General features: G+C 53.9%; 1 protein-coding gene across 1 annotated transcript in view; it reads left to right on the top strand.

Moving 5' to 3' along the window:
- Positions 1-9,781, top strand: part of tnrc18 (trinucleotide repeat containing 18) — a gene marked incomplete at its 5' end in the record, with an annotated part of 30,755 nt that extends 20,974 nt beyond the window's left edge. The window contains 4 exons of the mRNA XM_079746212.1: positions 1,561-3,953; positions 5,660-5,896; positions 7,887-7,961; positions 8,485-9,781. Of these exons, the coding sequence (XP_079602338.1) occupies positions 1,561-3,953; positions 5,660-5,896; positions 7,887-7,961; positions 8,485-8,691 (2,912 nt within the window). The 3' untranslated portion in view covers positions 8,692-9,781. The remainder of the gene's footprint in view (positions 1-1,560; positions 3,954-5,659; positions 5,897-7,886; positions 7,962-8,484) is intronic.
- Between the last annotated feature and the right edge of the window lie 2,719 nt (positions 9,782-12,500).

Below are 12,500 nucleotides of genomic sequence, written 5' to 3'. Positions count from 1 at the left end.
GGATGTTTTAGTAGTTTAGTTTTTACCCATGTATTCAGGCTAAAGTGACTTGATTGTCTGATGCCTCATCATTGCATCCCAGCCAAAGAGTATTGGTATTATTAGTATTGGCTACTTGCCAAAACTAAAAAATAACTTCACAGTGTGTCTTTTTGCAATGTATTTGTTATCATTCGTAGCGTTGATCAGCAGAGAAAATAGTTAGCCAAAGACGTCGATGTCGCTTAGCAACCGAATACGCTGGGGTTGATAAGTTACCGGACTACTTGCGGAGTGATATGGAAGACGTGAATAGGGGGCAGGCTTTCCTTGACAGCGGTCAAATATGCTGGACGTGAGAATTCCACGGCATTGAGAAGAGCCGTGTAACAAACAAAAAGTAATTGACAGCTGAACGTTGGGATGGCCCATACAAGTGAATGGAGCAGTTTCTTTTTTTTTTTTACAAGTGGTGGGTACAAAATGAATCTTGACGAAAACTGGTGGGGACTCGTCCTCAGCGTCCCCAGCGGAATTGACGCCTATGCATGTGCGGGTGCACTGCGCGCGTTCATGAATGCGCGTTCATGTTTGCCTCCCTGGTGAGCTCGGCCAGGTACCGCTACTGCGCTGGAGGGTATCTGCTGATGCCTGCTGTCTGCTGCTGATGCTGCTCTGCATGTGATTCAAGCGTTCCAGAGACTTTCGGTTCTTTTTGTAGAACTGGACTTTCTTCAGGCGTTTAGAAGAAGAGAGGAGTCTGAAGACAAACCCAAAGACGGAGCAGAATGGGGTCTGATTGCTTCCTCTGTTACTAGAGAGCTTCTGCTTGAGCCGCGGCTGCAGGCTGTCGCTGTCTGGGAGCTCAGAGAGCGGTGTCTCAGGCCGCCCCCTGTGGTCTGGCTTTGGTCTCTCACTAGCATGCCACACAGGGCTGATGAAGTCCCGTTGTTATGCTCAGGGCCTTCTGAGGCCTCACTGGAGATCTGGGGCCCCCTGATGGGTCTTTAGAAATCCGCTGAGCGATTCTCTAAGGTTCCGACCCCAGCTCAGAGTTCGTCTAGATCAGGGGTCTCAAACTCAACTTACCTGGGGGCCCCTGAAGGTAGAATCTGGGTCAGGCGGGGCCGCATCAAGTATTCCACAAAAAAAAGTAGCACAACTGACCCAATCTAAGTTAATGATCGGGCTATAATTAGATCACGTTGGCTATGTAATCGCTGGCAACAGTCCCGACAACTTTTGTCGGGACTTAGGACACGCAACTCAAAATTGGGACAGTCCCGGTAAAACTGAGACATCTGGTCACCCTATCACAAGTGATAAAAAAGCGTGGCAAGCCACTCAGCAAAAATGTGCGTTTGACAACAACGCGTGGGCCGCACTAATACTAAACTTTGTCAAGTAGGGGGCCACAATATTTCATCCCGCGGTCCTCAATTTGCCCCCGGGCCGCGAGTTTGAGACCCCTGATCTAGATGCTTCTCGCCTCCCGACGCCTGAATCCTGAATCCTCACTGCGAGGAACCATATTATCCCTCATTCTGTACATATGAACGTTCCCCCTGTCTGTTGTTCCAGAGTCTTCTCCAACCCCGGAGGAAGGGCGAGAGAAGGCCACTCCTCCATCCACATCCTCCCAGGCCTCAGCCCGGCCTCTGGCCAAGCCTGCCCAGGACAGGCCCTCCTTGGCCCAGAAGGCCTCTCAGGATAGGCCCCTGTCTGGCTCCAGGCCTCCGTCCGGCTCCCAGAGCAAGCTGATCCGCAAGAGCTGCACCTCCGCTACGTCAGCCCTCCCCTCCACCCAGCTCCCCAGGAAGACCAGCTCCTCCTCCACCTCACCTCCTCTCTCCTCCACCCAACCACCCAGGAAGACCAGCTCCACCTCCACCTCACCTCCTCTCTCCTCCACCCAACCACCCAGGAAGACCAGCTCCACCTCCACCTCACCTCCTCTCTCCTCCACCCAACCACCCAGGAAGACCAGCTCCACCTCCACCTCACCTCCTCTCTCCTCCACCCAACCACCCAGGAAGACCAGCTCCTCCTCTGCTACGTCACCCTTCTCCTCCACGCCCAGGAAGACCAGCTCCTCCTCAGCATCACCTCCTCTCTCCTCCACCCAGCCGCCCAGGAAGACCAGCTCGTCGTCCTCCTCGTCCCCCCTCTCCCACGCCCCCAGGAGGTCCAGCTCGTCCCGACCCCCGGCCCCCGGTAAGGCCCTCCTCTACCCGTCCCCCTACGGGAAGGTGCTGACGGTGGACCTGTACAGCGAGCCCCACCTGGGGGCCCCCGGCAGCGTCTCCAGACCGCCCTCCAAGACCGGGGACCCCCACCAGGGGGGGTCCAGGGCCGGCCCGGGGGTCTCCCAGGGCCCCGCCCCCAGGCCGGGGGGGAGGACGCACGGCAGCACGGCGCCCCCCCCCAGGCCCGCGCCCCCCCCGGCGCCTTCGTCCTCTTCGTCCTCGTCCTCCTCGTCGCGGCCCAAACCCCGGGCGGGGCCGGACCCCCCGCCCCCGGGCGGCAGGCCCAGACCCGGGGGCCCACCCCCCCTCTCCAGGCCCCCCAAGCCCCGGCCGGGGGGCGGCGAGGCGGGGTCAGGGGTCAGGAGGAAGCCCCCCCCACCGGAGCCCCTGGTGAAGCTGGACCATGAGGGGGTCACCTCCCCCAAGACCAAGAAGACCAAGGCCCTGATGCTGCTGGAGGGCTCCACCTCCTGCTCCACCTCCTGCTCCACCTCCTGCTCCACCTCCTGCTCCACCAGCAGCAGTCTGAAGCCGAGGGCTCCGGAGAAGGGAGGAGCTCCCTCGGAGAAGGACCGTCCCTCCAGGGGCCGGGAGAAGATGGACCCCCGTGGGGGGCCCTCCTCCAGGCCCTCCTCCAGGCCCCCCTCCAGGCCCTCCTCCAGGCCCCCCTCCAGGCCCTCCTCCAGGCCCCCCTCCAGGCCCTCCTCCAGGCCCTCCTCCAGGCCCCCCTCCGGGCCCTCCTCCAGGCCCTCCTCCAGGCCCCCCTCCGGGCCCTCCTCCAGGCCCTCCTCCAGGCCCCCCCCCGGGGAGCACCGAGGAGGAGACAAGGTGAAGAAGATTGAGGCGAGGAGGTCCAGCGAGAGGAGGGGGGAGGAGCGCCCCCCTCCGGCCAGCAGCAGCTCCGACTCGGAGGAGGACGGGAGCAGGACCCGGGCCAAGAAGAAGTGCTCCTCCTCCTGCTCCTCCTCCTCCTCCTCCTCCTCCAGCTCCTCCTCCTCATCCTCCTCCTCCTCCTCTTCCTCGTCCTCCTCTTCGTCCACAGAGGACTCCTCCTGCAGCTCGGACGAGGACAGGACCACCGCCCGCACCCCTCCTCCCGCTCCTCCTCCTCCTCCTCCTCCTCCTCCTCCGCCTCCGCCTCCCCCGCCCCCCGACTCCCCTCCGCCCCCCCCGCAAGACGAGCCGAGGGAGGAGACAGAGGAGGAGGAGGAGGAGGAGGAAGAGGAGGAGACGGTTAAGGCGAAGGAGGTGAAGAAGGAGGTGAAGAAGGAGGTGAAGGAGGTGAAGGAGGAGGCACCCCCCTCCTCTCCTTCCCCCTCTCTGTCGGCGTCGGTGTCACCTTCCCCCTCCCCCTCCCCCTCCCCCTCTCCCTCCCCCTCTCCCTCCCACTCTCCCTCCCCCTCCCCCTCCCCCTCTCCCTCCCCCTCTCCCTCCCACTCTCCCTCCCACTCCCCCTCCCCCTCCCCCTCCCCCTCTCCCCCTTCCTCCCCCCCTCCCACCCGCCCGGCCACAGGGAAGGGCTCCGGGCAGAGGGGCCGGCCGCCCAAGCCCAAGCCCAGCGGGGGGGAGGCCAAGGTGGGTCGCCCCCGGCGGCGAGAGGGGCTGCACCTCCCCACCACCAAGGAGCTGGCCAAGCGCCAGCGGCTGCCCAGCGTGGAGAACCGGCCCAAGATCTCCGCCTTCCTGCCGGCGCGCCAGCTCTGGAAGTGGTTCGGGAAACCCACGCAGGTGAGGACCGCACGCGCTACACAACGCTACACACTGTTACACACACGCTACACGCTGCTACACACACGCTACACGCTGCTACACACTGCTACACACACGCTACACGCTGCTACACACCGCTACACACTGTTACACACACGCTACACACTGCTACACGCTGCTACACACTGCTACACACTGCTACACACACGCTACACGCTGCTACACACTGTTACACACACGCTACACACTGTTACACACACCGCTACACACTGCTACACACACTGCTACACACTGCTACACACACTGCTACACACTGCTACACACCGCTACACACTGCTACACACTGCTACACACTGCTGCACACTGTTACACACACGCTACACACGCTACACACGCTACACACTGCTACACACTGCTACACACTGCTACACACCGCTACACACTGTTACACACACGCTACACACTGCTACACACACGCTACACACACGCCACACGCTGCTACACACTGCTACACACACGCTACACGCTGCTACACACTGTTACACACACGCTACACGCTGCTACACACTGTTACACACTGTTACACACACGCTACACGCTGCTACACACTGCTACACACTGCTACACACACGCTACACGCTGCTACACACTGTTACACACACGCTACACACTGTTACACACACCGCTACACACTGCTACACACACTGCTACACACTGCTACACACACTGCTACACACTGCTACACACTGCTGCACACTGTTACACACTGCTGCACACTGTTACACACACCGCTACACACTGTTACACACACGCTACACACTGTTACACACACGCTACACACTGCTACACACTGTTACACACACGCTACACAACGCTACACACACGCTACACACACGCTACACACTGCTACACACACGCTACACGCTGCTACACACTGCTACACACACGCTACACACTGTTACACACACGCTACACACGCTACACACTGCTACACACACGCTACACGCTGCTACACACTGTTACACACACGCTACACACTGTTACACACACCGCTACACACTGCTACACACACTGCTACACACTGCTACACACACCGCTACACACTGTTACACACACTGCTACACACTGCTACACACACACTGCTACACACTGCTACACACTGCTACACACACCGCTACACGCTGCTACAAACTGTTACACACACGCTACACACTGTTACACACACGCTACACACTGTTACACACTGTTACACACTGTTACACACACCGCTACACACTGTTACACACTGCTACACACAAGCTGTTACACACGCTGTTACACACACGTTACACACACACGTAACACACTCTTACACACACCGCTACACACTGTTACACACTGCTACACACAAGCTGTTACACACGCTGTTACACACACGTTACACACACACGTAACACACTCTTACACACACCGCTACACTTGTGACACACTGTTACACACTGTTTCACACACACTGTTACACACACCACTACACACATTACACACACAAGTTACACACAGTTACACTGTTACACTGTTGCACACTGTTGCACTTTTATACACACGTTACACACTGTTAAAAACACACTGTTACACACTACACACTGTTGCACACACGTTCCACGCCCTGCTTGCTCTGCCCCTGACCCCTGACCCCTGACCCCTGAACCCTGACCCCTGGCCCCTGACCCTTGACCCCTGACCAGCGCCGGGGCATGAAGGGGAAAGCCAAGAAGCTGTTCTACAAGGCCATAGTGCGGGGGAGGGAGATGATCCGCGTTGGGGACTGCGCCGTGTTCCTGTCGGCGGGCCGGCCCAACCTGCCCTTCATCGGACGCATCCAGAGCATGTGGGAGTCGTGGGGCAGCAACATGGTGGTCCGGGTCAACTGGTTCTACCATCCTGAGGAGACCAACCCCGGCAAGAAGCTCAGCGACAAGAAGGTGGGCAGGGCCGCAGTAGACGTTCAGACAGAACGCTGGACTGAACTAAAGCTAGTCTGTAATCCACTAGGAGTAACTAGCCCTAAACGGGTTAGTCTGTAATCCACTAGGAGTAACTAGTCCTAAACGGGTTAGTCTGTAATCCACTAGGAGTAACTAGTCCTAAACGGGTTAGTCTGTAATCCACTAGGAGTAACTAGTCCTAAACGGGTTAGTCTGTAATCCACTAGGAGTAACTAGTCCTAAACGGGTTAGTCTGTAATCCACTAGGAGTAACTAGTCCTAAACGGGTTAGTCTGTAATCCACTAGGAGTAACTAGTCCTAAACGGGTTAGTCTGTAATCCACTAGGAGTAACTAGTCCTAAACGGGTTAGTCTGTAATCCACTAGGAGTAACTAGTCCTAAACGGGTTAGTCTGTAATCCACTAGGAGTAACTAGTCCTAAACGGGTTAGTCTGTAATCCACTAGGAGTAACTAGTCCTAAACGGGTTAGTCTGTAATCCACTAGGAGTAACTAGTCCTAAACGGGTTAGTCTGTAATCCACTAGGAGTAACTAGTCCTAAACGGGTTAGTCTGTAATCCACTAGGAGTAACTAGTCCTAAACGGGTTAGTCTGTAATCCACTAGGAGTAACTAGTCCTAAACGGGTTAGTCTGTAATCCACTAGGAGTAACTAGTCCTAAACGGGTTAGTCTGTAATCCACTAGGAGTAACTAGTCCTAAACGGGTTAGTCTGTAATCCACTAGGAGTAACTAGTCCTAAACGGGTTAGTCTGTAATCCACTAGGAGTAACTAGTCCTAAACGGGTTAGTCTGTAATCCACTAGGAGTAACTAGTCCTAAACGGGTTAGTCTGTAATCCACTAGGAGTAACTAGTCCTAAACGGGTTAGTCTGTATTACACTAGGAGTAACTAGTCCTAAACGGGTTAGTCTGTAATACACTAGGAGTAACTAGTCCTAAACAGGTTAGTCTGTATTACACTAGGAGTAACTAGTCCTAAACGGGTTAGTCTGTAATCCACTAGGAACTAGTCCTAAACAGTTTAGTCTGTAATCCACTAGGAGTAACTAGTCCTAAACGGGTTAGTCTGTAATACACTAGGAGTAACTAGTCCTAAACGGGTTAGTCTGTATTACACTAGGAGTAACTAGTCCTAAACGGGTTAGTCTGTAATACACTAGGAGTAACTAGTCCTAAACGGGTTAGTCTGTAATCCACTAGGAGTAACTAGTCCTAAACGGGTTAGTCTCTAATACACTAGGAGTAACTAGTCCTAAACGGGTTAGTCTGTATTACACTAGGAGTAACTAGTCCTAAACGGGTTAGTCTGTAATCCACTAGGAGTAACTAGTCCTAAACGGGTTAGTCTGTAATCCACTAGGAGTAACTAGTCCTAAACGGGTTAGTCTGTATTACACTAGGAGTAACTAGTCCTAAACGGGTTAGTCTGTAATACACTAGGAGTAACTAGTCCTAAACGGGTTAGTCTCTAATACACTAGGAGTAACTAGTCCTAAATGGGTTAGTCTGTAATACACTAGGAGTAACTCGTCCTAAACGGGTTAGTCTGTATTACACAAGGAGTAACTAGTCCTAAACAGGTTAGTCTCTAATACACTAGGAGTAACTAGTCCTAAACAGGTTAGTCTCTAATACACTAGGAGCAACTAGTCGTAAACGGGTTAGTCTCTAATACACCAGGAGTAACTAGTCCTAAACAGGTTAGTCTCTAATACACTAGGAGTAACTAGTCCTAAACGGGTGAGTCTGTAATACACTAGGAGTAACTAGTCCTAAACGGGTTAGTCTGTAATACACCAGGAGTAACCAGTAGAGCCAGGCCAGGGGTTTGATTCCCTCTGGGTGGGGGTGAGGTTCTTATTAATTCCATGAGCCCCTCTCTGGTCGACCCTGCAGGGTTTGCTGATGACTGGACTGGTGTAGTAGGAACGTACTGGGACTAACACTGGTCTCTCCTCCCCAGAACTGGGACCAGATGTGCGGCCAGTCGCTCCCGGCCTCCCTGCACTCGTCCATCCAGAGGAAGGACTTCATGGAGGTGAGATCAAACAGTCAACTGGGGTAACCGGGCTGTGGGTCAACCTTAACGGCGTAAACAGACGGAGGAGTGAGAAAATAAGCCCCCCCAAAAAGCCCCCCCTCCCTCTTTGCTTCTCCCTCCCTCCTCTTTCTCCCCTCTCTCTCCCCTCCCTCCCTCCCTCCCTCCCTCCCCTTCCTCCCTCCCCCCTATCTCTCCCCTCTCTTCTCCCCTTCCTCCCTCCCCCCTATATCTCCCCTCTCTCCCCTCCCTCCCTCCCTCCCCCCTATCTCTCCCCTCCCTCCCTCCCTCCCTCCCCTTCCTCCCTCCCCCTATCTCTCCGCTCCCTCCCTCCCTCCCTCCCCCCTGTCTCTCCCCTCCATGTCACCTGACCCTCAGGCTCTTAAAGCGCACCGCTCCGTTTAATAGTGTATTTGGGTGCCCCTCCCACCACCCCCAGTCCATTGTACTGGTCCTGAACCAGTAGGCCCCGGTCTGTCTGTAGTGAGGCCCTGACCCTGTACTGGTCTCCCCCCCCCCCCAGCGCGCCCTCTACCAGTCCTCCCACAGCGATGAGAACGACGTGCAGACGGTGAGCCACAAGTGTCTGGTGGCCAGCGTGGAGGAGTACGAGGCGGCCAGCGCCGCCCGCCGCCCCGCCGACCACGAGGACCTGTACTACCTTGCCGGCACCTACGAGCCCACCACCGGCATGATCTACAACACGGCGGGGGTCCCCGTCGTCTGCTGAGACCACCGGCATGACCTACAACACGGCGGGGGTCCCCGTCATCATGATCTACAACACCCGGGGGTCCCCGTCCTCTGCTGACGTTTTGAGTGTCGTCACGACGCCACGGCGGCTCTACAGCGACGCTCCGTTTCCACGGTTACCCCCTGTTGACCCCCGGGACCCCCCTCCCCTCACGCCGAGTCGGGAGACTCGGCGTCGAGTCTGCGTCTGCAGACCGGACACGGTTACCATGGAGACCCGGGGACACGGTTACCACGGAGACCCGGGGACACGGTTACCACGGAGACCCGGGGACACTTCAAGACACTATTAAGAGAATGAACCGCACACACACAATCATACACACACAGAACCACACACATACACACACATGTTCCACCTTAATGACTAAATGACACACTTTTTCTTTATTTATGTAAATATCACCTGCTACAGACACACACACACACACACACACACACACACACACACACAGGCGCGCTGTGGTACTGTAACGTTGTGATTCCATGTTGCTGTGGTGATGTTGAAGTCCATGTTACACCTGTATCAGTGTTTCTATGGAAACAGCCCGGAAGACGAAACCGGGGAGATTAGATAGGTGGGGGGGAGGGAGGGAGGGAGGGAGGGAGGGAGGGAGGGGGGAGAGAGGGAGGGAGGGATTGCTAATCAACGCAGAGCACTTAAAATTGTACAACCGCAAAACACTAGCGGAAATGTATTTTCTTCCGTGTGTCAATGGTAAGTTTCGCCGAGCCTGTGGGGGGCACCGGGGGGGGCACCAGGGTACCCAGCCCCCGCTGCTCGGGGGTCACATGGTCGGACCACACGTTTCCCTCGCTACCGTGACGACCGCTGCTCTCCTGCAGACCATCCCATAACGCCCTCCTGTGTTCATGTGTTTATGTGCAGCCGGCCCCCCTCTCATCTCCATGTCTGCTGTGGGGTCCGGCGTCCACTCGTTGAATGAGCTGTGTCAGCCGCCATGTTCCCATGACCACGTTCACACGTTTGATTTACACGTTAATGAGGTCATCAACGTGTTCTCTGCTGCTTTCTGCCTTCTTCACCGTGCCTCATCGCTTCTGTTCCTAGATAGATATATATATATATATATATATATATATATATATATATATATATATATATATATATATATATAGTATATATATCCGAGTGTGTTCATGGAGACCGTTGAATGTGGAGCCCTGAGCCAAGGGGAGGGGCCTAACTCTCCCAGGCCTTCACCCCATTCGCCAAACTTCCCCTCTCCCGCCCTCGCGCCACCACCCTCTGCTCTGATTGGTGCTGAGCGGGTTCCAGAGAACATCCGTTCCCGGTTCTCCTGTCGTTCCCATCGCCCTGTCTCCGCTGCAGCGCGGAGGCTGAAGATTGTCTTGTTGATATTCAATAGGTTTTAACTATTTTTTTACTCTCTTGAGATCGTTGGGTCTTGTCTTGATATGTCCAGTTCTAGTAGGTTCCATTGTATTTCTATGCCCCTCTGGGATCGCTTGGTCTGGTCTTGATCTCACACTAGAGGATGTTGTGTCTGTTTCTGTCCTCAGAACGTGTGATGCCTTCAGGAGATGAAGCCCTCGTTAGAGGAACCGACTCGTTAAGATAAAGCCCTCGTTAGAGGAAACAACTCGTTAAGATAAAGCCCTCGTTAGAGGAATCGACTCGTTAACATAAACCCCCAAGCTGAGCAGCTGCTCTCCTGTTTTCAGACCGACCCCCCCCCCCCCAGGTTCCGTTGACCCCCCCCCCCCCCAGACCGGTCCAGGACTGCGGCCCGGTGCTGGACGGTCCAGACTCTGTTTGTGTGTCATCTACCCTGACGGTTCCAAGCACTTAGAGTGTGTGTGTGTGTGTGTGTGTGTGTGTGATTTGGAGAGACTGATTGTCTCTTGTCGTACTGAATGAGCCCGGGTGTGTGTTGAAGGCTGTGATGGAACGTGTAACACACCAACACACGAAGGGTCGTGGCCTTCCTTATCCCCCCCCCCAGGCCTTCTCCAGGGTCCGGTGACAGACCACCAGCTGGGCCTCAGCCCCCCCACCATCCGTTAGACCCTAGTCCCAGGCCAGCGGCTCAGACACCTCCCTGTGCTTCTCATCTGGCCTTTTTGTCACGCGACTCAACACGTTGTTTTGTTCCTTCCTTTCTCTCTTCCGCATGGCTCTGTCTGCTCCACCGTCGCTTTCTAATATATCTATTTTTTAATTGAACATGTCATCGTCCCTTCAGCTTCCGTTCTCTGAACAAACGTCCACGCCTCTCGACGCAATACTGCTGACAAGCACTAGGGGCTGCTGAAGAGAGAGAGGGAGAGGCGGGTAATGAGAGAGAGAGGGAGAGAGAGAGGGAGGGAGAATAAAGAGAGAATGAGAGAGAGAGGGAGGGAGAATAAAGAGAGAATGAGAGAGAGAGGTGGACCGAGGCTGGCTCTTCGTCTGCTGTCCGTCAGTGTCGTTATAGTCCTGTTACACAAAGAAAAATATTATTTTGAAAATAATGATAGAAAATAACATCTACGTTTTGTAAATGATCCTTTACTGGGGAGGTTTGGGGAATCAGAATATACTTTGTACACACATGTCTAATCTTATAAGAAAATATGAGATGCAGAAATTGAATTACCAGATATATTATGTGGCTCTATAATGTATGTGTATGGAACTGATGTTTTATTTTTTGGTTCTTTTTTTTACAAACTGCAAATGAGTTCAGTGTTTCTTTTTGATTGTTTTAGTAACTCAATATTTTATAGTTAATCAATAAACAAATGGAACTGTTTCATCGGCGTGAGATCTGTGTTTGGACATTTTTTATACTATTCACACTTTTCACCGCTGGTTTCAAAAAAGCTTACCGTTCATTTAACACGGTTTCAATAATGTTGTAAATCTTATACAAAATACTTCGAGTTATTTTGCTTAGCTTAGGCTAATAACACTTAAGCTGTCGACTTTTGTGTTGCTTTGTGATATTATGTCACTATAATGTGTTATTTTCATTTCAAGATGTTCTCATTGCTCCTCGTTCCGTCCTGTCACTTGTGGATAATGGTGAGTAAACGTGAGCAGGTAAAAAAACAACCCTCGTGTATCGATCCAGCGACAGCGCCCTCTGTGGTCGAACTGCTGTTCCTGCAGCTGTTGTTTCTGACCGGCTCAAACTGGCCCTTTAATCACCAGCGGGGCTCCATCAGGACTCCATTTTGGCGGCCTAGTAATGATGCTGCTAGTTGTGATAAAATGGAGGAGTAGAGTTCCACCTCCTGGCTGACCTGAGGAGCTGAGAGAAGGAGTTCTCTCCGCCACCATCAGGACCGCACTCTGAAGGCTGTGTGTGCGTGTGTGCGTGCGCGTGTGTGTGCATGCTTGTCAAAACACTTCCTCTGCCTGTACTACACCCTGGTCTGTATATATTTATGTGTGTGTCTGTGTGTGTGTACCTAGTGCCTACTGGTGTGTGAATGGGTCCCAGTGTGCGAGTAAGTGCGTTCCTCTGGGCTGTGGGAGATAGCGTGTGTGTGTGTGTGTTTGTGTGTGTGAGTTTTTGTGTGCAGACTGTCAGTGTGACTTTGTGAGTTCTTGCCTGTGTGTAATTAAATACGTGCTGACGTGAGGTGGAGTGTTCTGCTTTAGTGAGTGCTGCAGTATCCCCCCCCACACACACACACACACCCCCTCCTGAAGGACAAACCTCAGCACACACACTGAGGGCCCCCTACTCTTCACCAGATCACATCCCTTTAAAACACACACACACATACATGCACATACATACACAAACAAACACA

Source organism: Pollachius pollachius (assembly GCF_949987615.1).
Source record: "Pollachius pollachius genome assembly, chromosome: 11".
NCBI lineage: Eukaryota > Metazoa > Chordata > Actinopteri > Gadiformes > Gadidae > Pollachius > Pollachius pollachius.
The sequence above is the reverse complement of the archived record's forward strand: the minus strand, read 5'-3'. Positions and strand labels throughout refer to the sequence as shown.